The sequence below is a fragment of the Hemitrygon akajei genome, chromosome 31 (genome assembly GCF_048418815.1).
Source record: "Hemitrygon akajei chromosome 31, sHemAka1.3, whole genome shotgun sequence".
NCBI classification, from domain to species: domain Eukaryota; kingdom Metazoa; phylum Chordata; class Chondrichthyes; order Myliobatiformes; family Dasyatidae; genus Hemitrygon; species Hemitrygon akajei.
In genome coordinates, this window is record NC_133154.1 from 5468579 (window position 1) to 5486626 (window position 18048).

Sequence of the window (18048 nt, forward strand, 5' to 3'; positions counted from 1 at the left end):
TTGATTCTGATTACCGGTTGGTAGGCTAATTGGTTACTGTAAATTATCCCGTTTATTAGGCTTGGATTAAATTGGGGGACTGCTGGATGCAGCGGCTCGAAGGGTCAGAAAGGCGTACTCCATGTTCGATTTCAATAAATCAAGTAATTGCCAGATGTCAGATGGGCCATCTTTTAGATGAGACGTTAAACCAAGGCCATACATTCTCTCTTTGGTGGCATCAAACTAACAATGGCATTATTTTGAATAGCAGAGGAACTGTCCTGTGGGGATTTATCCCTTAATCAACAAAACAGAAAGCCAGAGAGCTTATTGTATCATGGCTCTTGGTGCGACACAAGAGAACTGAGATGTGGAGCAGAGAAGAGTCAGTGGGTCAAGCAGCATCTACAGAGAGAAGGGGCTGGTCGATGTGTTGGGCTGAAATTGGACATGCAGGGTCTCATCCTGAAACAGGGACCGTACTTTTGCCTCCGCAGATGTTGCTTGGCCTGCTGGGCTACCCCAGCACTTTCTTGTGGTAGCTTGCTGTGAAGATTTATTCAACCAATATAACACTCTTAGCATAGGCTCATAACTTATTTACTTACTGAGATACAGCACAGAATAGGCCCTCCTGACCCTTCGAGCCATGTTGCCCAGTGACCCCCCCCCCCCCCCCGATTTAATCCAATTTGCAATGACTAATTAACCTACCAGCCAGTATGTCACTGTACTGTGGGAGGAGACCGGAGCCTCTGAGGAAACCCATGGGTACAGGCAGCGACGGGAATCGAACCGGGTTGCCTGTACTGTAAAGCGTTGTGCTGACCACTACGCTACTGCGCCACCCTAATGAGTCAGCTGTTACTGAGAACACAAACATAGCTCGACAATGCATGGGGAGTAATGATGAAAAGGCTATTTCCAATAAATAGACACATCTACAGTAAATATGGTTCAGTTAACTACAAACACAAAAATTTGAATTCCCTTTGATGGAAAATAAACCATCACTCGTTTGAACACTGACACACCCATGCAAATTCAATAAACTATAACAAACAAAATAAAGAAAAAGTTCCCATTACGTATATATACGCCTACAGTGCGCACATAATTGTTGGAGCTTATTATAGCATAATCAACATAATCAGTTTGCTTAGACTAATAGAATCATAGAGAAGTACAGCACAGAAACAGACCCTTTGGCCCATCTAGTTCATGCTGAAACCATTTAAATTGCCTACTTCCATTGACCTGCACTGGGACCATAGCCTTCCATACCCCTACCATCCATGTACCTATCCAAAATTCTCTTATATGTTGAAATCGAGTTTGAATGCATGGCTTGTACTGGCAGCTCGTTCCACACTCTCACGACCCTCTGAATGAAAAAGTTTCCCTCATGTTCCCCTTAAACCTCTCACCTTTCACATTTAACCCATGACCTCTAGTTGTAGTCTCATCTAGCCTCGGTGAAAAAAACCTGCTTGTGTTTACCCTCTCTACAACCTTTGTAATTTTGAACACCTCAATCAAATCTCCTCTCAGTCTTCTATGTTCTTAAGAGTACAGTCCCAACCTATTCAATCCTTTCCGATAACTCCAGTCCTCCCAGACCCAGCAACATCTTGTAAATTTTCCTTGCACTCTTTCAACCTTAGGTGACCAAAACTGCACACGATACTCCTGATGCACCATCAATAACTCACGCTGAGACTTAGGAAGCGAGATATCGGCTTTTATTGACTGGAAGAATAAACAACACTACATCCTGGGGAAAATGAGGGAGAGCAGCAGCCCACAGTCGCCTTTATACAGGGGTCTGTGGGAGGAGCCACAGGAGCAGTCAGCAGGGTCTGTGGGAGGAGCCACAGGAGCAGTCAGACAGGTATATCTAGTTCACCACAACTCCAAATTAGTCTTTGTGGGTAGATCTGTTTTGAGGGAAGGGTACACTCTCAGTACCTCACAGTGGGTAGGGCACACTTAGGCTGTTATACCAATGCCACCTTCTCCAAGTCTTCAATAGAATAAATTAATTTCATGGTGGCAACACCAGGACAGAAACCAAAGACCTTCTGCTGAGGAAACCTCCTTCTTTTGATATTGGTAAACATGGGATTGGGGTGGGGAGAGAATGGTGAAACAACCCACGTCTGGGACTATAAGTCTTTAGTTAAGATCCTGTAGCCAGAAGCTTTCCATTGTTGTTTGTTCCATCCAACCCTCTTCACATATGGAACAGCAGAGACGGTTAAGCACAGGAGTACATTCAGCCAGAGACTCGTTCCACCGAGATGCAACACTGAGCATCACAGGAAGTCATTCCTGCCTGTGGCCATCAAACTTTACAACTCCTCCCTCGGAGTGTCAGACACCCTGAGCCAGTAGGCTGGTCCTGGACTTATTTCCACTTGGCATAATTTCCCTATTATTATTTAATCATTTTTGGTTTTATATTGGTATATTTCTACTCTATTCTTGGTTGGTGCGACTGTAACGAAACCCAATTTCCCTCGGGATCAATAAAGTATGTCTGTCTGTCACTGGGGACTTATATCACTGGTTGATGCCATGTGTGCATGGACTTATTATCTGTGTGCAAGGTGTCGATGCTTATAAGCCAGAGATAGATAGATAGATAGATAGATAGATAGATAGATAGATACTTTATTCATCCCCATGGGGAAATTCAACTTTTTTCCAATGTCCCATACACTTGTTGTAGCAAAACTAATTACATACAATACTTAACTCAGTAAGAAATATGATATGCATCTAAATCACTACCTCAAAAAGCATTAATAATAGCTTTTAAAAAGTTCTTAAGTCCTGGCGGTAGAATTGTAAAGCCTAATGGCATTGGGGAGTATTGACCTCTTCATCCTGTCTGAGGAGCATTGCATCGATAGTAACCTGTCGCTGAAACTGCTTCTCTGTCTCTGGATGGTGCTATGTAGAGGATGTTCAGAGTTATCCATAATTGACCGTAGCCTACTCAGCGCCCTTCGCTCAGCTACCGATGTTAAACTCTCCAGTACTTTGCCCACGATAGAGCCCGCCTTCCTTACCAGCTTATTAAGACGTGAGGCGTCCCTCTTCTTAATGCTTCCTCCCCAACACGCCACCACAAAGAAGAGGGCGCTCTCCACAACTGACCTATAGAACATCTTCAGCATCTCACTACAGACATTGAATGACGCCAACCTTCTTAGGAAGTACAGTCGACTCTGTGCCTTCCTGCATAAGGCATCTGTGTTGGCAGTCCAGTCTAGCTTCTCGTCTAACTGTACTCCCAGATACTTGTAGGTCTTAACCTGCTCCACACATTCTCCATTAATGATCACTGGCTCCATATGAGGCCTAGATCTCCTAAAGTCCACCACCATCTCCTTGGTCTTGGTGATATTGAGAAGACTCTGCAATCTCTGCTTCTTGGAGAAAGAGGCTGTGGCAACTTAGATTGCAGCCTGCATAGGTTTAGGGGTTTCAGCTGCAGTTTCACGCAGCAACCTGCCAGCTTTCAAGGGGAAGATGAGATGTACTCGGAGCAACAGGAGAAAAGTTCCACCTACTTGTATTCTGAAAAAAGGACGCCCATTGACGAAGATCCTGGATCCTGCTTCTTCCTGGAATTTTATTTAAAAAAATAACTAATGTCAATCTCTATAATTTTAAAGTTCAAAGTAAATTTATTGTCAAAGTACATATTCACTCATAGGCCACTTTATTTGGTACAACTGTACACCTGCAATACAAGGCAAATATCAAGACCAGCAAGAATTGTTTCACCCTTTTCACTGCATTATGAGACCATAAGATATAGGAGCAGATTTGGGCCTTTTGGCCCATTGAGTCCTACTCTGCCATTTCATCATGGCTGATCTATTATTCCTCTCAGCCCCAATGTTTTGCCTTCTCCCTGCATCCCTTCATGCCTATAGTTCCTCTTGATTTAAAAAAGAAGACAGCAGTTGCAGGAAATGCAATGCCAGTTTCTGCATTGGTTGAAATATATGCATGGCATTGTACTGCATAAATCTAGCCTCGCAATACATACTGTATAACTCTACCTGCAAACCTGCTCGTTAATGCAAATACCTAATCAGCCAATCATGTGGCAGCAACTCAGTGCAAAAAAGCATGCAGACACGGTCAAGAGGTTCAGTTGTTGTTCAGACCAAACATCAGAATGGGGAAGAAATGTGATTTCTAAGTGATTTTAATTGTGCAATGATTATCGGTGCCAGATGGGGCGGTTTGAGTATCTCAGAAACTGCTGATCTCCTGGGATTTCCACTCACGACAGTAAACAGAGAATGGTGTGTAAAAACAAAAATCATTGAGTGAGCGGCAGTTCTGTGGGTGCAAACACCTTGTTAGTGAGAGAGGTCAGAGGAGAACGGCCAGACTGGTTCCAGCTGAGTGAATGCGACAGTAAATCAAATAACCACAATTTACAACAGTGGTGTGCAGAAGAGCATCTCTGAATGCACATCACATCGAACCTCGAAGTGGATGGGCCACAGCGGCAGAAGGCCAGGAAGATACAGAAATGTACTAGCGGTCGCTTTCCCAGGTAATATCTGTAAAGTGGCCACTGAGTGTATGTCACCATGTACTACGCTGAGATTCATTTTCTTGAAGGCATTTATAGGAAAATAAAGAAATACAACAGAAGTTATGGAAATCTATTCATAACAAAGACTGACAAACAACCAATCTGAAAAAGAAGATAAATCACATAAATAATAAGATAGGGAATAAATTATGTTGAGAATGTGAGCTGCAGAATTTATGGAAGTTATTCTATAGTTTGTTCGTCTTTACTATCCGGATGATCCAGAGATGAGTGAAGACCAAATGAAATAAATGACTTCCGCTGTTGACCTGTTGTGACAGTAGGCAACTTGGAGTGGATCCAATTCACTTCTCAGGATGGAGCGTGTTAATCCAGAGCAACATGCACACAAAGTGCTCAACAGGTCAGGCAGCATCAATGGAAATGAGTAAACAGTTGAGGTTTGGGGGCTAAGATCCTGCATTGGGACTGAGAAGAAAGGGGGAAGATGGCAGAATAAAAAGGTGAGGGGGAGGGGAAGGAGGCTAGCTGGAAGTTGATAGGTGGAGGTAGGTGGGTGGGAAAGGTCAAGGGCTGAGAGTTTAAAAAGGCGGAGAGTTTAAAAAAAAATGTGGAAACAAATCTAAAACTTAAAATTAAGGTGTTGCTGAGTCAAAATGTAGGTGAGTGAAAAATTTTGGCGCACTTCTAAAATAGGTGGATTGCTGAATGACGTGAATAGTGTTCCATCAGATCACGGTTTCACCATTTATACCTTCCACTGAGAACTCCTATGACTCCCCATTTCCAGACCTGGCGTCATTAATTGGTTGGTTTGTTAGAACGATTTTTGGGGCTAGCTCATGTAATAAATTACTTTAACTGGCATCAGCCATTAGCCTTCCGATTTGAATATGCATTGAAGATTAAATTTAAAATGCAGACCAGACAGATAATCTTTCCCTCTCCCTCCACCTCCACTCTCTCTTCTCCCTCTTCCTCCTCTCTCTCCTCCCTCTTCCTCCTCTCTCTCCTCCCTCTTCCTCCTCTCTCTTCTCCCTCCTCTCTCTCTCTTTCTCTCTATTATATATATATATATCTCCCCGCCCCGTGATATTTTGTCGATTAAAGAGACAGCTTCATACCTACCAGAAGTTCTCTCCAGTGACTTCATTCACGCAACAACAGCTTAAAAATATGAAATCTCTTTACATTATCGTATCACTCGGAGTTAGATTTAGAATAAAGTTATATGCATTTTATGTCAACTTGTACATCCACAGAATTTTTTTGTATGTGAAATACTGTGCTTTGCACCTTGTTCCAGAGGCACATTGTTTTCATTTAGCTGTATATATCTGTGTGAGGAATGACAATAAACTTGAACTCTAAACTAGAAAAAGAATGTAAAGCCACTGAGAAAATCTCCATCAACAACAGAGTGGGTTAACATAAACGTCATTTATAGCAGAGAAAAAGTTTCTTAAAGTTGTCATAGCTGGGGATAAGCTCGCAACTCATCTGGGACTGGGGTTCCCAACCTTTGTTATGCCATTAATTGTGGGGACCCTGAACCCTAGGTTGGGAGTCCTTGATCTAGGAGGAAGAAAACCCTGATCTCAACCGTCTGCTACCTTGTGGCTGTACCCACTCACGGGGAAAGCTGAGAGTAAACCCTGAGGAAAAATCTAGAGCTGGAGCCGCTAAGGCAGTCCTACGCTGTGTTCAATCCTGACTGGCAACTCCCGAGACACTGAAGCTGTATCGGTCTCTGGCGTTCCTTTGGATTCATCAGCTGCGTGGAGAGGGGCAGCCTCCAGCATGGGCAACAGCTCGCTCTCCACATCGTACTGGCCTGACTTGTATATCGACCTCGACAGCTAGGATCCAACATCCATGGTCAACCCCAGCCAATGGAAGAACGTAGATAGCAGAAAAAAGCATGGGTTAGATATAGAGTAAAGCTCCTTCACACAGAAGAAAATAAAAAAATTATAAGCAACTTCCTGCTCAGCTTCCTAGTGCAGGAAGCACAAGAACCACATACAAACTGAGGCCTACTTTACACTTCCTAATGATAGATCTTCAGAAAGTAGGTTCTCGTACAGTACGAGCAGGATATTAAGTTGGTACATTACTCTGAACTTCATCATTTATAAAGGGTTCCGTTTTATTCCTGTTCCAATGTGCCAGGCCATACCCTCCTCTTGTGCCAGGATGAGGCCATCCTCAGGGTGGAGGAGCCTCACCTTATATTCTATCAGGGTACCCTTCAACTTGATGGTATGAATATCAATTTCTCCTTCTGGTGAACAAATTTCTCCCCCCTCCCCCGGCCCTTCTATCCCCCACTCTGACTTCCACTTCTTCTCACCAGTCTATTACTTCCCCTGGGTCCCCTCCTCCTTCCCTTTCCCCTATTGTCCACTCTCCTCTCCTCTCAAATCCTTTATTCTCCAGCCCCTGACCTTTCCCACACATCTGGCTTCAGCTATACCTTCCCGCTAGCCTCCTTCTGCTCCCCCCCCCCCATCTTTTTATTCTGGCATTCCCTTCCTTCTCAGTCCTGAAGAAGGGTCTTGGCCCGAAAAGTCATTTTGCACTGATGCTGCATGACCTGCTGAGCTCCTCCGGCGTTTAGTGTGTGCTCCTTCTGTTTTACGTTTGTATGTTCACTTAAAAGTAACTGGAAGGAAAGTATTTCAAATAGTTTCACCATGGGTCATGGGCACCATGATAGCATACTGTTAAGCATGAAGCTGTTACAGCGCAGGACGTCAGAGTTTGGAGTTCAATCCCGGCATCACCTGTAAGGAGTCCGTACGTCCTCCCTGTGGAGCGCGTGGGTTTTCTCTAGATGTTCCGGTTTCCTCCCACACTCCAAAGACGTAGGCAGGTTAACTGGTCATTGTAAATTGCCCTGTGATTAGTTTAGTGCTAAATTGGGGCTGTTGGGGTTGCTGGAGCAGCACAGCTCGAAGGGCTGGAAGGGCCTGTTCTGTGCTGTATCTCTAAATAAAACCCAAGTAATTAAAAGATGTATCGCAGTGGAACAATCGAACGAGTAGGGAGAACACAGTAACTTGAGCCAATTGGGATTCCAACATTCAAGCTTAATCGTCATCCAACCGTACATGAATAGAGGGAGATCGGAGTCGACCTCTGGCTTTGTATCCTAGCTGTCTACTTGATATGCATCTAGTGTGCAGGCAGGGCAGCACGATATGGAGAGCAAGCTGTGGCCCATGCAGCGGGCTCCCCCTCTCCACGCAGCTGATGAATCCAAAAGAACAGCAGAGACCGATCTAGTTTGGCACCAGCGGCATCTCAGGAGTTACCAGTCAGCATTGAACTCAACGCAAGACTGAGTTAAGGACACCATCTCTGGATTTTTCCTCAGGGTTTATTTATGAAGCCTTCTCCATGAGTGGGTCTAGCTGCAAAGCAGTGGAGGTTTGTAATCAGAGTTTTCCTTCTCCTAAATGAGATGCCAACCACAGCTGATGAGCCCCATCTGCCCAAAATACATAAATATAACCAAATGGAACAGCGTTTCTCTGGGGCCAAGGTGCAAAACGCATTACCAACAGCACACAGCAAAGGCAGGGTACAATGCCACAGTGCACTTATGAATGATGCTATCAGTGGTGAGACAGACTGGGCATTGTCAGTTTCTTTAAAATCCCCATCATACATATTCATTACCGTCCTTCGAGCAAGTTCTCTTACCTGTGACGCCTGGCTCTGTAGAAGATGAAGAACAGTAACACGCAAATTACGATCAGACCCAGCAGAGAGCCCACAGTTGCTCCTATGATAATGGCTATAAAGTACAAAAAGTGCATGGTCAGTTAGTTAGTTAGTTAGCTGTCTATATACCTATTTATTAGGGTTATAGCATAGAAAAGGCTCTTCGAGCTGTGCTGCCCCGCAACCCCCGACAACCCTGATTGTTCCTAATCACGGGACACTTTACAGTGGCTGTCTAACCTACTAACGGGCACATCTTTGGACTCTAGGAGGAAACCGGAGAGCCTGGAGAACACCCACACATTGCATAGAGATGATGTACTGAGACTCCTTACGGAGCTCGGAACTCCGACGCTCTGAGCTGTAGCAGCATGGCACTATCCCAAAGAAAGGAGTTAGGCATTTGCTTATCAGCCAATCCAGTTTGTCATTAAGACCCCAGTCATCCCATGATGTCAACTGGCCACTGTGTCCCGAACCAAACCTAGGGGCAGTCCGAGCCAGTGTACAATTGTATTATTTACTTACTTATTGATTCAGTGTGGAACAGGCCTTTAAGGCCCAACGAGCCACCAGCCAGCATCCCATCCATCTAACACAGGACAATTTATGATGACCAATTAACCTACTAACTGGTACATCTTTGGACTATGGGAGGAAACTGGAGAACCCAGAGCTCACGTACAAACTCCTTACAGACGGAATTCAACTCTGAAACGCCCTGGCCTGTAATAGGGTTGCCCTAACTGCTATGCTACTGTGGTATTTAAATCCCAGATTTCTGCTATTTTGAGATTAAATTACGTTGAGATTTCAAACCCAAACGGTGAACGTTAAAACAGATTTTTATCCCCGTGCAATTGTATGCATGCTCATTTTATTTGTGGTTTGCAAGTTAAATTTGCATGATTACCAGCTGTGCGTGAGATTCTGGCAGTAAACCACAATATCCCACGTCATACAGCATCTCAATCCCCAGTGTCGCTTCTTTAAAAAGACCTCTGAGGACCAAGAACAGATTATTGCCAGCGCATATTGTGACACAAAGATGGGTATATTAATTGGTCACTGTAAATTGCCCCTAGAGTGCAGTGAGTGGCAAAATCTGGGGGGAAAAAATTGTAATGTAGTGAAAGATAAAATAGGATGAGTGTGGATGGTTGATAGCTGGCACGAACTTGGGGAGTCAATGTGTCTCCTTCCATGCGGTATCTCTCTATGGCTCTATACCATTTCATTGTCTTCTTCATTCTGTGCCCAAAACTTAGACTCAATCCCTCAGAAGTGTCCAAAATGTGAAATTTGACAGGCAATTTGCATGCGGCAAGCTCCGCCAAAGATGTAAAGCTCCATATAAAACAGATCCTCAGCAGCTAGATGGACGAAATGGGGAACCAAGGTTCCAGGTGTGTGAACAAAGAGCTGAGGAAGAGGCTGCTGTGCGGAGATACATGCATAGAGGTGTCCGCTCTGGGCAAGGACAGGCATGGCCCCATAGCAGTGCACTGTTGAGCAGCAGATTGGGGGATGGCACCACGACCCTTTGAAAGATGGGCTTTTGATCTTATAACAGTGGAGGAGGAAATATTTGCATTCAGAATACTCACGGTCTGAGCTGGTCCAGCATTCCTTGACCTCGGGCTCGCTGTTTGTCTGCCTGCTCACCGTGGTGATTTTGATCGTGTACTTGCGTCCAGGCTGAAGATTAGGAATGCTCAGTGTTTTCTCACCCTTCTCGATGGTACGATTATCCACTAGTCGGTCACCGTCAGATGCGATGGCTGTGAAGTCGGTGAACATGCCCTCTGGTTCGTTCCACTCCACCCTGATCATGTATCCTGTGCTCCCAGCGCAGCGGAACTTGGAAATAGTATCAGGAACTGAAAAATGGATGGAACAGCCTGAGTTCAGTTCTCTCACTGGTGCCACAAACTGAAGTGAACTTTACACTGGCCAGCAAGGCAGGGAGAGGCTGCAAAGGCAGGTGCAGTTGAAATTAAACCCAAAATCAAACCGAGGAAAAAATAATATAACATGAAGATAGAGACACAGGTAGAGTGGTGAGGATGGGGAAAGATCTGTCTTTTATTTTCTATTGAAAGTCAGGTGGGATTAGAGTTACCAGGAACTGAGAAACCCACAGCACTTTATGGGTTTTGTTGTGTTCTGCCTTGTTCTGCTGAATATTATCAACATGCTATGTTGTCACTGGAATGTGAGGTGATAATTATAGGCTGCCCCCAGCCCATCCTGAGGTGGGTTGGTTGTTAACGCAAAACACGCATTTCACTGTACATCTAATGAGTAAACCTGAATCCATAGAACCATAGAACATTACAGCACAGAAACAGGCCTTTTGACCCTTCTTGGCTGTGCTGAACCATTTTTCTGCCTAGTCCCACTGACCTGCACCTGGACCATATCCCTCCATACACCTCTCATCAATGTACCTGACCAAGTTTTTCTTAAATGTTAAAAGTGAGCCCGCATTTACCACTTCATCTGGCAGTTCATTCCACACTCCCACCACTTTCTGTGTGAAGAAGCCCCTCCTAATGTTCCCTTTAAACTTTTCCCCCTTCACCCTTAACCCATGTCCTCTGGTTTTTTTCTCCCCTAGCCTCAGTGGAAAAAGCCTGCTTGCATTCACTCTATCTATACCCATCATAATTTTATACACCTCTATCAAGTCTCCCCTCATTCTTCTACGCTCCAGGGAACAAAGTTCTAACCTATTCAACCTTTCTCGGTAACTCAGTTTCTCAAGTCCCGGCAACATCCTTGTAAACCTTCTCTGCACTCTTTCAACCTTATTAATATCCTTCCTGTAATTAGGTGACCAAAACTGTACACAATACTCCAAATTCAGCCTCACCAATGTCTTATACAACCTCACCATAACATTCCAACTCTTATACTCAAAACTTAGATTTCTAAAGGCCAATGTACCAAAAGCTCTCTTTTATGACCCTATCTACCTGTGATGCCACTTTTAGGGAATTTTGTATCTGTATTCTCAGATCCCTCTGTTCTACTGCACTCCTCAGTGCCCTACCATTTACCTTGTATGTTTTACCCTGGTTTTTCCTTCCAAAGTGCAATACCTCACACTTGTCTGTATTAAACTCCATCTGCCATTTTTCAGCCCATTTTTCCGAAATATGAAATCAGAACTCAAACCAGGCATGAAGAAGCTAAACTCCAAGGCTGAAAAGACCATCAGAATGGCTTTGTGGATGGGGTATCAGAGTACGATTCGACTGGGGAAACTGTGGGAGTGCCTGTCTTGTGCTGAGTTTCCAATTGTACGACTACTTTAAGAAGCACAGAATTACTTGTGTGGGGATCACCACATCCATACAGGCTTTCTAAGTAGTGGCTGGCCACTCCAATGATCGTACCTCAGTGAGAGATATTCAACCAGAATCTTAGATGCTCCTGAAGACATTGGAGAAGTTTCGTTTTGAAGTTAAATTCTTTAGCTTTGATATGGGGCATAATTGACACTCAGACTATCACATGTAACATTGCCCGGAAAAAGTAGATTGCAGAGTGCCTCATGGACACACCAAACTCCAAATCCCAGTCTTCAACACGTTACGTATTTTCACCCTTGGGTGGTGGAAGGAAAAAGGTAAATGTGATTCCTCCATGGTATATTCTAAAATAAATTGGAAGTCAGGAGGACAATGTCTTTGAACTTGGAGGGGACTGTTTTGGAAAGTACATGAGAACAGGTCCACAGCAATCTTTTGAGAAAGTTAAGCGAATACAAGTCTACATCCATAACAGTGCAAGATGGTGAAAAACGTGGTTTTCTGGAAAAGGCTAAGTCATTGTACCGGTGCAGGTATAGTGTAAGAGGTTTTGAAGGGTAAAAAAAGGGGCACCTTCTTGGTGTAAGCAGAAGTTTTGTCTTAGGTTGGATCACACAGGGAACAGTACATTGAGAGAGTCAGGCTATGTCGAGTCAGAGAGGGGGGGGGGGAGGGAGAGAGAAGGAGAGAGAGAGAGGGAGGGGGGAGGGAGAGAGAGGGAGAGAGAAGGAGGAGGGAGGTGGAGGGAGAGTTTGCCACTTTCTCAGGGGAACTCAGTGTTCTTCCAGGAATGACTGGCTCCACCATCAGCTTGTTTTGGGGCCCAAGAATAAGTTTTTTCAACATGAATACTGTCTCACCTGGACTTGTGCATCTTGTTTGACTGTCACCACCAGTGATATTAGAGTCTGTAAATTTGTATTTCTCTCAAAATCTAACCCTACAACCCCATCAGGAGAGGTGGAAATGGGTAAGGCTGGCCAACAGGGCTCTGGTGAAGCTGTATAAGGCAATCCCCTGTACCGTGGATACAATCAATTGCAGAATCATTGATGAACTCCAAACATACCATAAGACCATAAGATTTAGGAGCAGAATTAGGCCATTTAACCTATTGAGTCTCCGCCGCCATTTCATCATGGCTGGTCCAATTTTCCTGTCAGCCCCAGTCTCTTGCCTTTTCCCCCATATCCCTTCATGTCCTGACTAATCAAGAATCTATCGTGCTCTGCCTTAAACATACATAAAGACTTGGCCTCCACATTTGCCTGTGGCAATGAATTCTTCAGATACACCGTTCTCTGGCTAAAAACATCCTTCCCCATCTCCATTTAAAAAGACACCCTTCTATTCTGAAGCTGTGTCCTCTGGTCTTAGACTCTGCCACCATAGGAAACATCTTCTCCACATCCGCTCTATCAAGTCCTTTCACCATTCGATAGGTTTCAATGAGGTCACCCTCAATCTTCTGAATTCTAGTGAATACAGGCCCACAAGTGTCAGACGCTCACCATATGACAGCTATTCAATCCTGGAATCAGTTCTGGAGTACCATTGACTTCAGAGGACAATGGAGATGGGAGGTCATCGATGGCCTATGCTCCACAGGGAGCTGAGGGCCAAGTAGTAATATTGGTTGCATAATTAGTGGCTCTTTTATACTGCTCCACTGTTACTTACTTGTGGTGCTTGTCACCATCAAAGGGGCACTCAGGGTGTTCTCGGGAGTTTCTGACTCCACGGTTAGCTTGTATTCTGCCCCCGGAATCAGTTCCATCACTATGAACTCCGTACTGCCTGGATCTGTTGTTAAAACTTTGCCTAGGCCAGACTTTGGATCTATGTTGTTAGACCTGCTATTAACAGTGGTAGCAGTGATTTTGTAGGTATAGGAAAAGGCTCTTGAGTCAGTTGGTGCTCTCCATTTTAATGCAACTGAGTCCATCGTCCTGTTGACCACAGAGAGTTCAGTGGCTGATGATGGATCTGTCAAGAGAATGGCAGAGAGAGTGTTAATTGGTGTGAGTAATCCTCCATGCTGTGGTCTCCAGTGCGAGGTGTGTGCTAGTCTTTATCCTTTGGGTGTGGGTTAACAGTGACTACAGCCATACATTGAGGGGATCCAGGTATGGGAAATTCTTTAGAAAATTCCTGGCACTCATTTATCTGGAGATGTACACTCAGTGGCCATTTTATTAGGTACACCTGTACACCGGCTCGTTATTGGAATCCAATCAGCCAATCAAGTGGCAGCAACTCAATGCATAAAAGCATGCAGACATGGTCAAGAGGTTCAGTTGTGGTTTAGACCAAACATCAGAATGAGGAAGAAATGTGATCAAAGTGACCTTGACTGGGGAATGATTATTGGTGCCAGACGGGGTGATTTGTGTATCTCAGAATCTGCTGATCTCATGCGATTTTCACGCACAACAGTCTCTAGAGTTTACAGGGAATGGTGCAAAAATACAACATTGAGTGAGCGCAAGTTCCATGGGTGAAAATGCCTTGTTAACGGGAGAGGTCAGAGGAGAATGGCCAGACTGGTTTGAGCTGACAGGAAGGTGACAGTAACTCAAATAACCACACGTTACAACAGTGGTGTGCAGAAGAGCAACTCTGAATGCATAATTCACCAGACTTTGAAGTGGATGGGCCACAGCACAGAGGACTATGAACATACACTCAGTGGCCACTTTATTAGGCACAGGAGATATCCAGTAAAGTGACCACAGAGGTTATATCATTTGTGGCTTAAGCAGTGTTTCCAGCTGCTTCTTTAAAAGGTAAAGGGTAAAGGGTAAAGTTCCCTCTTGCATCAGGTGGCAACCTGGCCATTTCGTTCGCATTTGTATGTTTTATGAGGCCGAGTTGGTAGCTCGATGCTCAACTCAGCCCGGATGGAAGGCGTGCGAAGAGCTGGTCAGATTTGAGCCCAGGACCACTCGCCCCAAAGTCCAGTGCAGGTGGCACCACGCCAGTGGCCAGCTAACTTCTTTAAAAACAGGACAAAATCAGCAGATGCTGGAAATCCAAAACAACGCACAAAATGCTGGGGGAGCTCAGCAGGTTAGGCAGCAGCTTTGGAAAAGAGTAGACAGTTGACGTTTTGGGTTGGGGCCTTTCTTCGGGACTTATGAAGGGTCTTGGCCTGAAATATCGAATGTTTACTCTTTTCCATAGAAGCTACCTGGCCTGCACAGTCCCTTCAACATTCTGTATGTGCTTCTTTAAAAGCTTGGTGATAACTTTTACACTGAGAAGCACATTCCTTAAACAGCAAAAACAGTTTTCCTCTTTTCATCCCGTTAGCTCCTCTTGATTTTTTAACAAGAACAAACTGTGGTTGCAGGAAATGTAACAGCAGTCTCTGAATCAGCGGAGACAGATGCATTGATTACAAAAACATCAGCACAGTCCCCCAACGCATATAGAGAAAACCTTTCACTTTCTTCCGACCTGAGCTAATCTGAGTGCACATCCAGTCAGCCTCTGACTGCTTCTGTCTGTGTTCCTGGTTGTCAATATATTGCCTTAAACATCCCCATGGGGATGAATAAAGTATCTATCTATCTATCTATCTATCTATCAGCTGCTGTGCTTTCAGTGTGTGGAGCTTTAGTAATCGCTCCCATCAGAAAGCACTTCACAGAAGCTCACTTTAATATGAAACAGTTACACATGAGAGTCTGACCCTGAAATCTTATCCATCTCGGTTCACTATTCATGCAGAAAATTAAGGGAGAATTATATTTTCGTTCAGATCTGTGAAAACATCACCCAGGACACATACTGAATCTCAGATGGCAATGAGAGGGTGTACAGGAGCGAGATATACCAGATAGTGAAGTGGTGTCACAGCAACAGCCTTGCACTCACTGTCAGTAAGACCAAAGAACTGATTGTGGACTTCGGAAAGGCGGAAAGGGTAAAACGAGGGAACACAAACCAATCCTCATTGAGGGATCAGATTTGGAGAGAGTGAGCAGTTTCAAGTTCCTGGCTGCTAATATCTCTGAGGAATCCCAATGTATCGATGCAGCTATAAAGAAGGCAAGGCGGTGGCTATATTTCATTAGGAGTTTGAGGAGATTTGGTTTGTCACTTAAAACACTTGAAAATTTCTGGAGATGTGCTGTGGAAAGCATTCTGACTGGCTGCATCACTGTCTGGTTTGGGGGGGAATGGGGGGCTACTGCATAGGATTGAAGTAAGCAGCAGAGAGTTCTAAATTTAGTCAGCTCCATCACGGGCTCTAGCCTCCCTAGTATCCAGGACATCTTCAGGGAGCGATGTCTCAAAAAGGCAGCATTTATCATCGAGGACCCCCATCTCCCAGGACATGCCCTCTTCTCATTGCTACCATCAGGAAGGAGGTATAGGAGCTTGAAGACACATACTTAATGTTTCAGGAACAACTTCTTCCCCTCCACCATCAGATTTCTGAATGAATGTTGAACCCATCAACACTACCTCAGTATTTTTTTCCTTTATTTTTGCATTACTTATTTAATTTAGTTGATATATAAAGTACTGTGGAAAAGATTTAGGTATGTATATATAACTAGGGCACCTAAGATGTTTGCACAGTATTGTGTTTGTCAATGTGGAGCAGAGAGTGAGTTTGTAAACTGACGTTGGGAGTGGTGATGGAGGGATGTAGGACAGGTGGCAGAGAAGGATGATGGGGCGGGGGAATGGCTAGGGTGCAGGCACACCCAGCACTAAGACACCCAGGCTGGTCATTCAATTCCATTTATTTGGTTTATTGATTATTACAGAATGCCCTTCTGGTGCTTCCCACTCCCTTCCCCTTTTCCCATCCATGATTCCCCCCTTCCTGCCCCCTCTCCACTCTCAGCCCACAATAGAGGCCCATATCAGAATCAGGTTTATCATCACTTAATTTATGTCACAAAATTTGTTTGGTTTTGTGGCAGCAATATATATATGTGCCTGAGACATATGCACAATACTATAGATACATACCCAGTGACCCCCATTTACATCACTCATGTAGTGTTCAGAGCATTGTAAAGTGTATTCTCCAAATCAAAAAATATTTATATTTTTTATTATTATGTATTGCAATGTACTGCTACTACATAACAACAAATTTCATGACATGTGCCAGTGATATTAAATGGTAAGGTTTGCTCCAGTACTGACTGGTTCAGATGCGGGATCAGGTTCCGAGGCACTAAACTCCTGTGGAATTACTTACTTGTGGTGCTTGACACCTCGTCAGGAGAGCTCAATGTGTTCTCCGGAGTTATGGACTGCACTGATAGATTGTATTGATCCCCAGGATCCAGGCTTGTCACTGTGAATGTTGTCTCATCTTTTTCTGTCTTGCTGGTCTGAATGGTACCACTTGCATTAGTGACTGTAATTCTGTAGATATAGTTAGAGGCTCTTGCATCATTTGGCTTTGTCCATTTAATTGTTAACGAATCTGTTGTCCCGTTTACTTTACTGAGTTGAGTAACTGGTGATGGATCTGTTAAGAGAAAAACCAAGAGAGGTTAGATAATGTGGTTGGGTACTGTGGTTATATCAAGGTGAGTGCTATTCTTAGGCTTTGTACATGGATAAGCAGTTACCTTGCCGTCCGATAGAAATATCTGATGTCATCTTGCATAAACTTGATTAAAATCTGTCTTATTACCATTGGATGTTAAATGAACTGATGCTCACTTTATGGCATTAACTGTTTTTTTATTCATTCATTTACGGGATGTGAGCGTCACCGGCTAAGCCATCCCTAGTTGCCCTTGAGAGGATGGTGATCAGCTGCCTTCTTGAACCGCTGCAATCCCTGAGGTGTAGGTACACCCACAGTGCTGTCAGCATCGTTGACTGCTGTTGAGTTGTCGACTCATGGTGACCCTATGGATAGTGTAGCTGTCCGTAGTGCTTTTGTGGCAAGATACGGAAGTAGATTGCCAGGCCTTTCTTCCACGCAGATGCTGCTGCTGCCCAGATGGGATCCAGCCGGATTTGAACTCAAAGTCCGGTGCTGATGCCACTACACCATCAGCCAGCCCAAACCTACCTACCCCAATATTCTTAATTTCCTTTTCAAACAAAATTGACTTCTGTTAAGTTCCTGTTGCTAGATATACAAGACAGCTGCAAATTGTTCTGCTTATCTTGGCATGGAATGACGACAGGGTTGATTTCTTTTCCAGTCCTGAGGAAGGGTCTTGGCCAAAAACATCAAATGTTTACTCTTTTCCATAGACACTGCCTGATCTGCTGAGTTACTCCAGCATCTTGTGTGTACTGCTTATCTTGGTGTTCATTTTCAAACCGTGCAGCACCATCGCAGGCTAGCACAGTTTCCATGTTTTTACACCACTAGTTCCTTTTGGTATTACAACAAAATAAATGGCAGTTGCATGAAATGCAACAGCAGTCTCTGCATCAGCTGAG

General features: G+C 44.3%; 1 protein-coding gene across 4 annotated transcripts in view; it reads right to left on the minus strand.

The window, feature by feature from the left end:
- Nucleotides 1-18048, minus strand: part of LOC140719139 (receptor-type tyrosine-protein phosphatase H-like) — a 124176-nt gene that overhangs the window by 25975 nt on the left and 80153 nt on the right. For 3 of the 4 annotated variants that reach the window (XM_073033547.1, XM_073033544.1, XM_073033546.1), the window contains 5 exons: nucleotides 16838-17113; nucleotides 13294-13599; nucleotides 9904-10176; nucleotides 8276-8369; nucleotides 3561-3614 (listed from right to left, as the gene is read on the minus strand). In XM_073033547.1, coding sequence (XP_072889648.1) covers nucleotides 3561-3614; nucleotides 8276-8369; nucleotides 9904-10176; nucleotides 13294-13599; nucleotides 16838-17113 — 1003 coding nt within the window. The remainder of the gene's footprint in view (nucleotides 1-3560; nucleotides 3615-8275; nucleotides 8370-9903; nucleotides 10177-13293; nucleotides 13600-16837; nucleotides 17114-18048) is intronic. The other variant, XM_073033545.1, reaches the window with a different exon arrangement.